This window comes from Schistocerca gregaria, chromosome 10 (genome assembly GCF_023897955.1).
Source record: "Schistocerca gregaria isolate iqSchGreg1 chromosome 10, iqSchGreg1.2, whole genome shotgun sequence".
NCBI classification, from domain to species: Eukaryota; Metazoa; Arthropoda; class Insecta; order Orthoptera; family Acrididae; genus Schistocerca; species Schistocerca gregaria.
The window spans coordinates 171204402-171218521 of NC_064929.1; the positions used below are offsets into that span (position 1 = coordinate 171204402).

The 14120-nt window shown below is 41.5% G+C and overlaps 1 protein-coding gene across 1 annotated transcript in view; it reads left to right on the plus strand.

Moving 5' to 3' along the window:
• Positions 1-225: 225 nt before the first annotated feature.
• Positions 226-14120, plus strand: part of LOC126293272 (uncharacterized) — a 144899-nt gene continuing 131004 nt past the window's right edge. The window contains exon 1 of the mRNA XM_049986395.1: positions 226-325. Within this exon, the coding sequence (XP_049842352.1) occupies positions 302-325 (24 nt within the window). The 5' untranslated portion in view covers positions 226-301. The remainder of the gene's footprint in view (positions 326-14120) is intronic.

Genomic DNA, 14120 nt, shown 5'->3' on the forward strand with positions numbered 1-14120 from the left:
TGAATCACCGAGAGACGAGTCGGACCGCTGTAGGGACGCCACCTAGACACTGTAGGTAGCGCTGACAGTAGCCGGGAGGTCGGTGTGGAGGCCACGGTTGCATCCCCGCGTGTTTGCCCCAGTGAGATACGGCCCCGCGACCGCGCAACGCCTCATTAGACGGGGCTAAGCCACGACACCTCTCGGCAAACAATCGGCGAGGACACGGCGTGTCAGTGATAATGAGCCGGCAGTCTGCGGAAGGCACTCAGCACAATAGCATCTAGCCGGAGGCACGAGCTTACTCCAGCGGACCGACACCATGCCGGGAGAGGGCAACACTCAGGTGAGTCTCCCAGCTAACCCACTGGCCAAATGATACGCTGCTGCGTGAAGTTGTCGCACCCTCTCGAACAGCACTTACAAGCTTTTTGTTCTGTGCATATAGCTATTGTCAGAATGTGCACAATATCCGCACCTGAAGGACGCGTTTTAGGACCACTATTATTTATTGTCAGTCAGGTTAAATGATCCGAAAACTGACATAAATGAATCAATGATGGAAAGGGAGCTCATGTAAGCTTTTTGTACCGTTTGCAGAGCTATTTCCAGAAGTATGCATAGTATATGGACCTCAAGGATGCGTTTGGGGCCACTGTTATTTAAGATAAATCAAATTAAATGCTCTGAAAATGGAAATGAATGGCTCGATGGGGTTGTAATCAATTATGGAAAGGGAGCATAAGTTTTACTTGCAGAGTTATTGCCAGAAATTTTCACAGTGTGTCCTTCAAGACTGTATTTTGGGACCATTACTGTTTAAGATAAATCAAATTAAATGCACTTAAATTTGTAATAAATTAATAGATAGGACTGCAATAAACGTAGGGAATCGAGTGCACATACGCTTTTTGTTTTATTCGCAGAGCTATTGCCAGAAATGTGCACAGCAGCTGCACTTCAAGGACGCGTTTTGGGACCACTACTATTTAATATAAATCAAATTAAATGCACAAAAAACTAAAACAAATTACTCGACGGGGTTGTAATAAATCATGGACAAGCAGCAGAAGTAAAATTTTTGTTGTATTCACAGTGCTACTGACACAAATATGCATAGTACCGGAAAGTGAAATAAATGAATCGATAGGATTGTAATCAATGAAGGGAAGAGAGCACTAGTAAGCTTTTTGTTCTGTTCACAGAGCTATCGCTAGAAATGTGGACAGTAGTTGTACCTCAAGGATGCGTTTTGGGACCACTACTGTGTAACATAAATCAAATTAAATGCACAGAAAAGTGAAATACATTTCTCAAGGGGGCTGTAATAAATTATGGGAGGGGAGCACAGGTTAACTTTTTGTTGTATTCGCAGAACTGTTTCTAGAAACGTGCACAATATCTGTACCGCAATGACGCTTTTTGAGACCACTAATGTTTAAGATAAATTGAAGTCAGTGCACTGACAAGTGAAATCTGTGGATCGATGGGATGCAATATCCGTCTAGATCTGTATTCAGCAAGCCTTCTGATGTTAAGTTGGGGAGAATACTTCTGGTGGCACTGTCTTTTCATCCTTTGCTGTTCTATTCGAGAATGGTTCTTAAGAAGAAAGAATGTCCAGAAACCTGCATATGACCGGTAATTCCTCTGATTTTATCGTCGTAGTCATTTGGCGGGAGGTATTTTGGAGGAGATAATGTGCTGTCCTAGTCTTCTTGAAACGTACACTCTCCAGATTTCAGCAGTATACGACTCCATGTAGCAGAGACTCGTGCTTACTGGACGAACCTGCAACGAAACGGGGAAATAGCATTTTAAAATCAATATCTAAATATTGTACAGTGAAAATTTGAGCCACTTTCTATGGGTGGTTGTTTATATAATTGCGATCCACTGTACAAAAACGGCTAAGAACAGCTTTTGTGGTTTTCTGTATAATTACATAATAAGTTTGACCATCTGAATCTCGGTAACAAATATTGATACTGAAAAAAGTTTCGACGTTCCCGGAGAACATCATATTATGAACGTATGCCAAACATCTCGGCGATTTTTTATGAACAGAAATTATAAAAGTAGCCATCGCCACAATTAGGACTTCTGGTACTCAAAAATAATGATTTTTAGGTGTTTTCTCAGTACCCAGTCATGAACTAATGATGATATCCTAAACTGTCTGAGGCTCACGTAGACCACACCTAATGCGTAAGAGCCAACTAGTTTGCTGAGTTTACTTGGGCTTGGAAGAATGTAATGTTTCAATTTTGACCCTGAACTCTAGAATATCTACAGTATACCTACTCTTCCAGTAGGTATAGAAACGATCGCTACGCCAAGGGCTATCCAAAACATTTTAACTGTTATATCTGTGATATGACTCCTTGAAAAATTATATTTGCGCACATGGGTCTGTTTGTTATGGATGCCTCCCACCTAAGCAATGATCTAGCATAGGTTTATGGGCGTATCGTAAACAATATCCTTTGCAGACTGACTGCATTTTCGCAAAATCCTACCAATTCGCATTCGGGAGAACGACGGTTCAATCCCGCGTCTGGCCATCCTGATGTGGATTTTCCGTGATTTCCCTAAATTAATCCAGGCAAATGCCGGGATGGTTCCTTTGAAAGGGCACGGCCGACTTCCTTCCCTAATCCAATGAGACTGATGGCCTCGCTGTCTGATCTCCTTCCCCAAACAACCCAACCCCAACCTACCAATTAAACCAAGGTATGTAGACAGTAATGGTTGTTGTGAGCTTTCGAGGTAATTTCAAGAATGAGACCTACGACTGAATTTTAAATAGTGCACAAAATATTAGGAAACACATGTCTAAAGAATACAAGAAAGTACATTTGTATCATTTTCATGAGCTAGTCAGTCAATGTCAGATTCATTCTAATTGTATTTCACCGAACTATTTAATAACTGAATACCAGTCTTACGCGAAGGAGTCTTTGATGGATGTTTCACCACAAACATTTTAAATCTGAAGCTAATTTTCTACCGAAGACTAACGGATCAAGAACACTCTCCGAACTAGACTTGAATCAGACTGGAGACGCTGGAGCAGCAACGTAAATTACTGTCGTTTGTTTTTGCTTCGGTTTAGACGTTCAAGCGTAGCCAACATTGACGAAAACCAACTTTAACTGAAGAAAATACAGCAAAGCTATTTCTCGCGAAGATAAATTTGAACATTATATTTACTCCATGAAATATAATTCGAAATAAACTTGAATTCAAAACGGATAATTATTCAGTCCGGTTAAAAAAATTACTGAGAAAGAAAAGTCGTCCGGAGAAACTGAAGAGTCCGTCAATAAGGAAGTATCTAGTAACACTACTCGGTCGACTTCCCCGCTTCCCTGACGTACGTTGGAACTCTCTGCCGCTAGATGGCTCCGAATTTCAGAGTGGCATGGCCGTGTATATCGTGAGCTATGTCGGTGCCTGAGAAACAGCGTGCTGTAATGCAGTTTCTAACCGCAGAAAATCGGAGTAAAGAGTAAGTATAGGTAATTTTTCGACCGCCCCTTATAGATAGTTCGTATCCACCTGATTTATCGCATAAAAACTTCTTTTTCTATGCCTTATTTCAAACGAACAAATGCGTCACAGTGATTGCCATTCCGTCAAGAAACTGTCGAATACTTTCGGAGTTTTCTGGTGAATTAAATAAAAATTTAGTTTCTACTGGGAATCATATAACTCTAATGGAAAGTGCCTTTCCGGGACTGTTGTCCGAAATACTCCTTTGTGATACAGACAAGGGGGAGATTTAGTGAATAATTATATGACTGAAGACTAAGGACTCTCATGCATATGATGGGGTGCCTAGCAGAATATTAAAGTACTGTACTGCGCATGTTAGCTCTGTCTTTAGCTATATTTATAATTTTTCCTTTAGGAATGGTCAGTTTCCTGAACGATTAAAGTACTCAGAAGTGAAGGTGCTTTATAAAATGAGAGAAAGGGCCTGTAGACAATTGTAGACCTATTTCTATGCTATCAGTGTTTGCTAAAGTTATTGAAAAGGCTGTGCTTGTAAGGATAATTGATCATTTTATATCACATAATTTGCGATCAAAAGTACAGTTGGGCTTTAGGAGTCGTTCAACAACTGAAAACGTCATATTCTCTTTTCTCTGTGAGGTACTGGAAGGGTTAAATAAAATATTTCGAACGCTAGGCATATATTTTGATTTAACTAAGGCGTCTGATAGGCTGATCACAAAATATTGCTTCAGAAAGTTGGACTATTGCGGAATACAGGGAGTAACTCACAATTGGTTCAACAAAACACGACGTTTTAATTTCACTGAATGGGCATATGATTAGTGAAACTGGGAAGTTCAAATTTGTAGGTATTCAGATAGATAGTAAACTGTCGTGGAAAGCTCACGTTCAGGATCTTGTTCAAAGATTTAATGCTGCCGTTTTTACTATTCGAACGGTATCTGAAGTAAGTGATCATTAGACTCGAAAATTAGTCTCCTTTGCTTATTTTCATTCGCTTACGTCGTATGGTATTATATTTTGAGGTAACTCTTCTCATTCTAAAAGGATATTTTTGGCTCAGAAACGGACAATAATTGGTTTTAAGTTTGGGAACCTCTTGTTGACTCTTGTTCATTAGTCTGGGTATTTTGATACTATTCTTTAATGTCGTTTCTTGTTAACAATATCAGCTTATTCCCAAGAATAAGCAACTTTCACTCAGTTAATACTCGGCAAATATCAAACCTGCATTTGGATCGGACTTCCTTAACTCTTGTGCAGAAAGGTGTGCAGTATACTGCTGCATCCATTTTCAATAAGCTGCCATTCGAATTCAAAAATCCTATCAGTAATCCACGCGCTTTCAAATCGAAACTGAAGAGTTTCCTCATGGATCACTCCTTCTATTCTGTTGAGGAGTTCCTCGAATTTGTTGTATTGTTGATTGCTTGACATTTTTTGGCTTCATAAACGTTTTATTTTTATCTGCTATTACACTATGTTGTAATTTCATGTACAGACATGTTCCACGACCTTGGAGATTTGCTTCTGAATTTGGTCCTACGGAACTTGACGTGTAAATAAAAAAAATATAAAAAAAGAAGTCACGATTTTTAAGATAGTCTACCACCAGGTTGGGAAAAATAACCTGCCGCAATGCTGTGAACGCGAGCAATAGTATATAAATTGTAAAGAAGTGTAGTTTGGAATATAACAAAACCATTTGCACCAATATGATGTTGTGAGGGTCTGAAACTGGCGGACGAAATAGAGCGATCTGGAGTTTCGCAAGACCTCCGTTTTGCTTGGACAGGGCGAAGTGCTGCAAGGATAATCGCGTCCTGCATCCATTGTGTAGGCAGAGTACGTGAGGCGAGTGAATCACGCCCGAAGCAACTGCAAGGTCGTGATGAGATTAGGCGGTGGCAGATGCTGGAATCGTTTACTGGACGGCGCCTGCACGTGCAAGCGTTCACCGGGCGACGTCAGACAGCGAAGGGCTCGACAGCTGGTCGCGCAGTGCGTGGGAGGCGTCGCTCAGTTGGGACTCGGCCGACGTCGACAATTGGCGGCGCTCCGCATTTCTCCAGATGCAGTGGGAAGAGGCGGCTCAGGTAGGTTGCACCTCCGCATAAAGGGGATCAAACAATTTGTCAAACCTTACTATGTTTGACTAATCTTTACTGTACAGAAGCCATTTGGAGTGTTTGTCAAACATAAATCGTATTTGTCAAACGTAGATCATGTTTGACATGTTTCAGAGAAGTTTTCTTTGGCGGCAGATTTCACGAAATGGAGTCCATCATCTGTCTTGTTGTTGCGCCGCGATTATTGAGCGAAGAATAGTTTTATTGCAATTTATCTCCCTTTTTCGTGTGTTTCCGCTACTATGGAAACTACGCTTTTTGCAGATGATGCTGTGGTGTATCGAGAGGTTGCAACAATGGAAAATTGTACTGAAATGCAGGAGGATCTGCAGCGAATTGACGCATGGTGCACGGAATGGCAATTGAATCTCAATGTAGACAAGTGTAATGTGATGCGAATACATAGAAAGATAGGTCCCTTATCATTTAGCTACAAAATAGCAGGTCAGCAACTGGAAGCAGTTAATTCCACAAATTATCTGGGAGTACTCATTAGGAGTGATTTAAAATGGAATGATCATATAAAGATGATCGTCGGTAAAGCAGATGCCAGACTGAGATTCATTGGAAGAATCCTAAGGAAATGCAATCCGAAAACAAAGGAAGTAGGTTACAGTACGCTTGTTCGCCCAATGCTTGAATACTGCTCAGCAGTGTGGGATCCGCACCAGGTAGGGTTGATAGAAGAGATAGAGAAGATCCAACGGAGAGCAGCGCGCTTCGTTACAGGATCATTTAGTAATTGCGAAAGCGTTACGGAGATGATAGATAAACTCCAGTGGAAGACTCTGCAGGAGAGACGCTCAGTAGCTCGGTACGGGCTTTTGTTAAAGTTTAGAGAACATACCTTCACCGAAGAGTCAAGCAGTATATTGCTCCCTCCTACGTATACCTCGCGAAGAGACCATGAGGATAAAATCAGAGAGATTAGAGCCCACACAGAAGCATACCGACAATCCTTCTTTCCACGTACAATACGAGACTGGAATAGAAGGGAGAACCGATAGAGGTACTCAGGGTACCCTCCGCCACACACCGTCAGGTGGCTTGCGGAGTATGGATGTAGATGTAGATGTAGATGGTGGAAACAAAATAGTAGTGGCAATTACCAAAATGGTAGAGCTGCTGCGTCTTTTCCAATCATTGCCTATACAGGGTGTTCCGAAGGGAAGGATAGAAACCATCAATTGAAACAGAAAACTTCGTATGGACATTTAGACTATTCTGAATGGTTTCCGAGAGAGAACACATTTAATGTAAGTTGCTACTAATTTTTTGTACAGGGTGTCCCACATAAAACTGATACGCCTCACGAGCTGGTTAATCATCCCTAGTCGAATTGCTTACGAAGTGGCAACACTGACTCGGTCGACTGCACTGCTTTTTACCGGAAAATTGAGTGCAGCTTTGTGTTCGTGCGTCGATTGTCTCGAGAAGCTCGTTTTATCGGACCGTTAAAGAAATATTGTGGAGTGTTACATAAAGATGTAAGGATTTAAAATCCACTAAGAACATGCGGAGTGCATTGTTGTTGTTGTGGTCTTCAGTTCTGAGACTGGTTTGATGCAGCTCTCCATGCTACCCTATGCTGTGCAAGCTTCTTCATCTCCCAGTACTTACTGCAACCTACATCCTTTTGAATCTGCTTAGTGTATTCATCTCTTTGTCTCCCTCTACGATTTTTACCCTCCACGCTGCCCTTCAATGCTAAATTTGTGATCCCTTGATGCCTCAGAACATGTCCTACTAGCCGATCCCTTCTTTTTGTCAAGTTGTGTCACAAACTCCTCCCCAATTCTGTGCAGTACTTCCTCATTAGTTATGTGATCTACCCATCTAATCTTCAGCATTCTTCTGTAGCCCACATTTCGAAAGCTTCTATTCTCTTCTTGTACAAACTGTTTATCGTCCATGTTTCACTTCCATACATGGCTACACTCATACAAATACTTTCAGAAACGACTTCCCGACACTTAAATCTATACTCGATGTTAACAAATTCCTCTTCTTCAGAAACGCTTTCCTTGCCATTGCCAGTCTACATTTTACATCTTCTCTACTTCGACCATCATCAGTTATTTTGCTCCCCAAATAGCAAAACTCCTTTACAAGTTTAAGTGTCTCATTTCCTAATCTAATTCCCTCAGCTTCACCCGACTTAATTCGACTACATTCCATTATCATTGTTTTGCTTTTGTTGATGTTTATCTTATACCCTCCTTTCAAGACACTGTCCATTCCGTTCAACTGCTCTTCCAAGTCCTTTGCTGTCTCTGATAGAATTAAAATGTCATCGGCGACCCTCAAAGATTTTATTTCTTCTCCATGGATTTTAATACCTACTCCGAACTTTTCTTTTGTTTCCGTTACTGCTTGCCCAATATACAGATTGAATAACATCGGGGAGAGGCTACAACCCTGTCTCATTCCCTTCCCAACCACTGCTTCCCTTTCATGCCATTCAACTCTTATAACTGACGTCTGGTTTCTGTACAAATTGTAAATAGCCTTTCGCTCCCTGTATTTTATCCCTGCCACCTTTAGAATTTGAAAAAGAGTATTCCAGTCAACATTGTCAAAAGCTTTCTCTAAGTCTACAAATGCTAGAAACGTAAGTTTTCCTTTCCTTAATCTTTCTTGTAACATAAGTCGGAAGGTCAGTATTACCTCACGTGTTCCTATATTTCTACGGAATCCAAACTGATCTTCCCCGAGGTCGGCATCTACCAGTTTTTCCATTCGTTTGTAAAGAATTCGTGTTAGTATTTTGCAGCTGTGACTTATTAAACTAATAGTTCGGTAATTTTCACATCTGTCAGCACCTGCTTTCTTTGGGATTGGAATTATTATATTCTTCTTGAGGGTATTTCTCCAGTCTCATACATCTTGCTCACCAGATGGTAGAGTTTTGTCAGGACTGGCTCTCCCAAGGCTGTCAGTAGTTCTAATGGAATGTTGTCTACTTAGACTTAGGTAGACGTATTTCATTACGTCCACATGTACTAATGTCCTCTAGCAGCTGTCAATCAGGGTGGTGGAGGAATGGGAGACTTTACCACAACAACTCCTGACCAGTCTTGTGGGGGGCGCCCGTAGAAGACCATGCATTGCCATGTGCAGTGACCACAAACCCCATTAAAGAAGCACATTCCTCCTTTTATGATGTCCAGAGGACCATCGGAAATCATAGTGATTTCAGTGTAGTTACTACTACTTGCACATGGTGTTTCAATAATGACTTTAAAACTTTAAAAATTTATTTAAATTTATTGAAAGAAGATATAGTGCTGGGTTTAGTGTTATTTTGCAGGGAAACAGATCAATTGTTTATACCTTAAACATGTTGTGTGTGGCTTCCGTTGGTTATCTTGCACACATCCTGTCGCAAGTCAGTTTCTTTCCAAACTCGCTGTAGCATTGCAAGTGTAACTTGCTCAGTGGCGATGTAAATTCTTGCTCTAATTTCAGGTAGAGAAGTCAGCACTGGAGGTAAAAACACGGTATCCCTGATGACTCACCATAAAAAAAAAAATCAAATGGTGTCAGGTCCTGGGAACGTGGGAGCCATGCAGTTGCCACATCACAGCCAATTCATTGACCTTGAAAGCGGTTATTGAGAAAATCCCAGATGTCAGCCAGTTAATGGGGTGGTGCACCATCTTGCTTCAAATAAACATTTCGTTCTTTATCATCCTCATCGGTCTGTGGTATCAAAAATTGTTGTAACATATAGAGGTACGCTGCCTAGTTGATAGTTCTCTCATACTCAATGCACAAAGAAATGTTCATTTTAGGGATATCACGAACAGGACCTTTAGCGTACTTGATAGACAAATTTCGCTGAACTGTTGTCTCCGACTTGGCTTCTGGATACCAAAGCACACAGCTGGCATGATCGGGTCCAGTGGAGGCAGCCATCTTTACCGGAACTCCTGCTAGCGCTCCTTACGGTGCGATTCGGCACTAGCGATCTACGCGAGACAAAACTTGATGTATTTCACTACAATTTGGCACTACAATCGCCTCTGTAGGTACTATGAATTAATTTATATGAATTTTCAAAGTTGTAAAGTGCTTTTTGAAACACCCTGTATATCTCCCACGGGGTGATCGACGCATGGCATGGTGGTGGTGGGGGGGGGGGGGGCGGCTAGACTACGCCTTGTACGTATGCAACTTCTTCACGCTTCACTGTTTGAGGGGTTGCTTAACCGCTTAGGCGACCAATGGGTACATGGCAGTTATTGACTTTGAATAAAGCTAATATCTGTTCGCCTTGTTGCATATTTCTTTCAGGTACTTTCCGCACTATATTGCAGAAGTTCTTTCATCGAATTTGGCAGTGGCAAGTCATGTAAAAGTTACTGTCGTCGTTAAGGTTTCCACACCAGTGTAATTACTTGCGGCTCAGTGGCCTGTTGCAAGTGTTTGAACTGCACACGCGACATCCGTGTCCCTAATCTACCCGAGTCATCCCAAAGGCCACACGGGACCTACAGTTTAACACGGATTTCGAACCACGTATCGGTCCTGACGATCTTCGACAAAACTGAAAGGTGAAAGCTAAAAGGAAAAAAGTCCATGGTATTCAAAGTTATCTGTTGAAATTTGTTTTAGTGGTAGTGGATCTGTATAATGTTGGCTGTGTTTTTAATGTTAAATTGTCCGTTAGATGCTAAATTTTGGGCTCCCTGTTTTGAATGGTGCTCATACCACACCTTACAGCTGATACCTTCCACAATGCTAATCGTTGTTTACAAAATTCAGTTGTGAGTATGTGTGGAGAAGTCCGACGGCGATAATTCTGAGAAATTCGTGCCCTGTCGAAAACTTATTGTAATCACAAAATCTGACTATGTACTCTGAGAAAAGAAAACTGATTATTTTGAAACTAAAATTGGTCCCTTTGAAGTTTGATTAAAGGAAGAATTTATTTTATTGACTATTCGGTTTACCTGAGTCGCGCTGGATGACGCCGTGCAAATTCCTATCGTAGCTACAGCGTGTCAGCGAGAGCGGTGGCGCAGTGGCGCAGTGGTTAGCGCGCTGGACTCGCATTCGGGAGGACGACGGTTCAAACAGGCGTACGGTCATCCTGATCTGGATTTCCCGTTGTTTCTCTAAATCGCTTCAGGCAAATGCCGTGCTGGTTCATTTGAATGGTCACGGCCGCTTTCCTTTCCCATCCCTCCCTACCCCGAGCTTGTGCTCCGCGTCTAGTGCTCTCGTAGTCGACGGGACGTTAAACACTGGTCTCCCCTACAGCGCGTCTCGATAACAGAGCTGCAGAATCTAGCTGCTGATGAACGCAAAGAAATAAATAAAAAATAAAAATAGAATAAAATGCTGTCATTCTTGGTTCATAATTTTATATAATGGCTTTAAATAGATTGAAAATCAGTTGACTCTTGGGATGTGGATAATGAGTCGGCATTAAACGAGCTCAGTAGCAATCTCATCTCGTTTGACTTAATAACATTTGATGAAACAGATAGGTTGACTCTTACATAGAAGATTGCAGCGATCAGACACTTCTATATAAGAGTCAACCGATATTTTTTACACAGCCACGGGCTCAAAATGTCAGTTTTTGACAAAGTAGCATTTAATGAAACTTCAATAATAGTTAAGCTTTTTCTGAAATTTCGTAACTATAATCCAAGAATTAAAAAAAAGTAAGCTTTACAAAATTCCAAAATCTGCTTCTCTCACAATGATCGACAAACCCTAAAAAAAAAAAATTGAAAGCAAAATGATTCCCGATTTGGATGTCTGATGAACCAAGAATGCTACAGTATCAAACAGCTGGCGCAAATAAAACGAACTTAATCATTAGCTGTAATCTATTATTCAAAAAGAGTGTAATTGTACCAATCTAAAAATCGATTCTTTTTCTCTTCACAATAAAGCTTCCATTAATCCACATTATAATACCCAAGAATCTCCATTGTTTGCTGCTTATTACTACGAAACCAAAACTCGACTGTTCATTATTTTCCTGAAAGTGATTGATCAACCAAGTCGAAGCAATACGAGGTAGGGTTGTTGAGCGAGGTGTTTAGGTTGAACGTAAAAACTTCATTCAAAGAAATATCCCTAAGTGAAATTTATATTTTTTCTTAATTTTCTGTAAGTTTTCTACTAAGCAGCATAGGACCTGCTATATTTAAATAAATAGTAAATTATTTTCAAAACTTGGGGGAAATGCGTGATACACACTGTGCTGTCTATATACGTACACTGTAGAGCCAAAGAAACTGGTATACCTGCCTAATATCGTGTACAGCCCCCGCGAGCACGCAGAAATAACGCAACGTGACGTGGCGTTCACTTAACTAAAGTCTGAAATAGTGCTGGAGGGAACTGAAACCATGAATGCTGCAGGGCTGTCCATAAATACGCAAGAGTACGAGGAGGTGGAGAGCTCTTCTGAAGAGCACGTTGCAAGGCAACCCAGATATGCTCAATAATATTCATGTCTGGGGAGTCAGGTGGCCAGCGGAAGTGTATAAACTCAGAAGAGTCTTCCTAGAGCTACTCTGTGCCAATTTTGGACGTGTGGGGTGTCGCATTGTCCTGCTGGAATTGCCCAAGTCCGTCGGAATGCACAATAGACATTAATGGATGCAGGTGATCAGACAGGATGCTTGCGTACGTCTCACCTCACAGAGGAGTATCTAGACGTATCAGGGGCCGCATATCACTCCAAGTACACACGCCCCACTTCATTACAGAGTCTCCACCAGCTTGAACAGTCCCCTCCTGACATGCAGGGTCCACGGATTCATGAGGTTGTGTCCATACCAGTACACGTTCATCCGCTCGATACAATTTGAAACGAGACCCGTCCGACCAGGCAACATGTTTCCAGTCATTAATAGTCCAGTACCGCTGTTGACGGGCCCAGGCAGTCATCAAGGGTACACGAGTGGGCCTTCGACTCTGAAATCCCGTATCGATGGCGTTTGTTTGAATGGTTCGCACGCTGACACGTGTTGACGGTCCAGCATGGAAATCTGCATCAATTTGCGGAAGGTTTGCACTTCTGTCATGTTGAACGATTCTCTTCAGCCGTCTTGGGTCCCGTTCCAGCAATGTCGGAAATTTGATGTTTACCGGATTCCTGATATTGACGGTACACTCGTGAAATAGTCGCACCGGAAAATTCCCACTTCACCGTTACCTCGGAGACCCTGTGTTCCATCGCTCGTGCGACGACTGTAACACCATGTTGAAAATCACTTAAATCTGTCTGTTTACATACCTCTGTATTTGAATACGCATGCTTATGCTAGTTACTTTGGCGCTTCAGTGTGTTAATTCACAAACGGTTTCGATTACGGACCATCTTCACAGAGCTAGCATAAAAATGGAAACAAACTGAAAACTGTGAATATGAACGCAAATTACATTTTCATGAGAATTATTAGTCGGAAAAATTAAGTGTTCGTAAGGACAACTATCTATTGTGACCAGTTCACATATCATACACGCTATTGCTGACGTGACGACGTTGTCAAATGTTACTTGTGGGGATACTACCGGCTTAAATGGTTCAGATGGCTCTGAGCACTATGGGACTTGACTTCTCAGGTCATCAGTCCCCTACAACTTAGAACTACTCACAACTAACTAACCTAAGGACATCACACACATCCATGCCCGTGGCAGGATTCGAACCTGCGACCGTAGCGGTTCCAGACTGAAGTGCCTAGAACCGCTCGGCCACCACGGCTGGCACTACCGGCTTAAGCAAGCAGAAAACATTGAAAACATGACAATCTGCAACAGAAGTAAGTGGACAGCAACATTACTCAAGCACAAGTGTTGATCAAAGAAGCTACAAGCGAAAGCCGAAGAACAAGGTCAAAGATCAAGGTCATCGAACAAGTTGAAAAACATATGGTACACTGTATCACAGTCACAGAGAGACCAACATGCGCTCAAATTACAATAAAAGAGATACAATAAAGGCAGACTGAAATGTATAAAAATATTTTTCTCCTTTCACTCCATTTTTTCTTTTTTTTTGCTCCTCATTTTTTCAGTTTTGTTTCTTTTTAAAATTTTATTTTTTTCTTTATTTTTTGCACAATTTCTTTTTCACTTCGTTTCAGTGCAATTTTATGTATCATATTAGTCACATGATACTATTATAAAGTTAAACAGTATAAGGTCATATGATGTAAAAAAATCAACTATTTTATCCGTATCAGTATGTGTCATGCATTTCTCCAAGTATATGGATGATATCGACAGTCACCTGAAAAAAAATAATTGTTCTGTTTTCGAAACGATAGTAATGTCTCATCTGCTAATAACTCAAGAGGTGAGCCTCATGGAGAGGATTGATGCGGTTAGTGGCGCAAATGTGCAGCAGTCGTCATTGTTATGTGTGAATCTTAAGCGTTAAGCGATGAAGCCCTCCTCCACCCTCACCCCCCCCCCCCCACCCTCCGGCCTCACCACACACACACACACACACACACA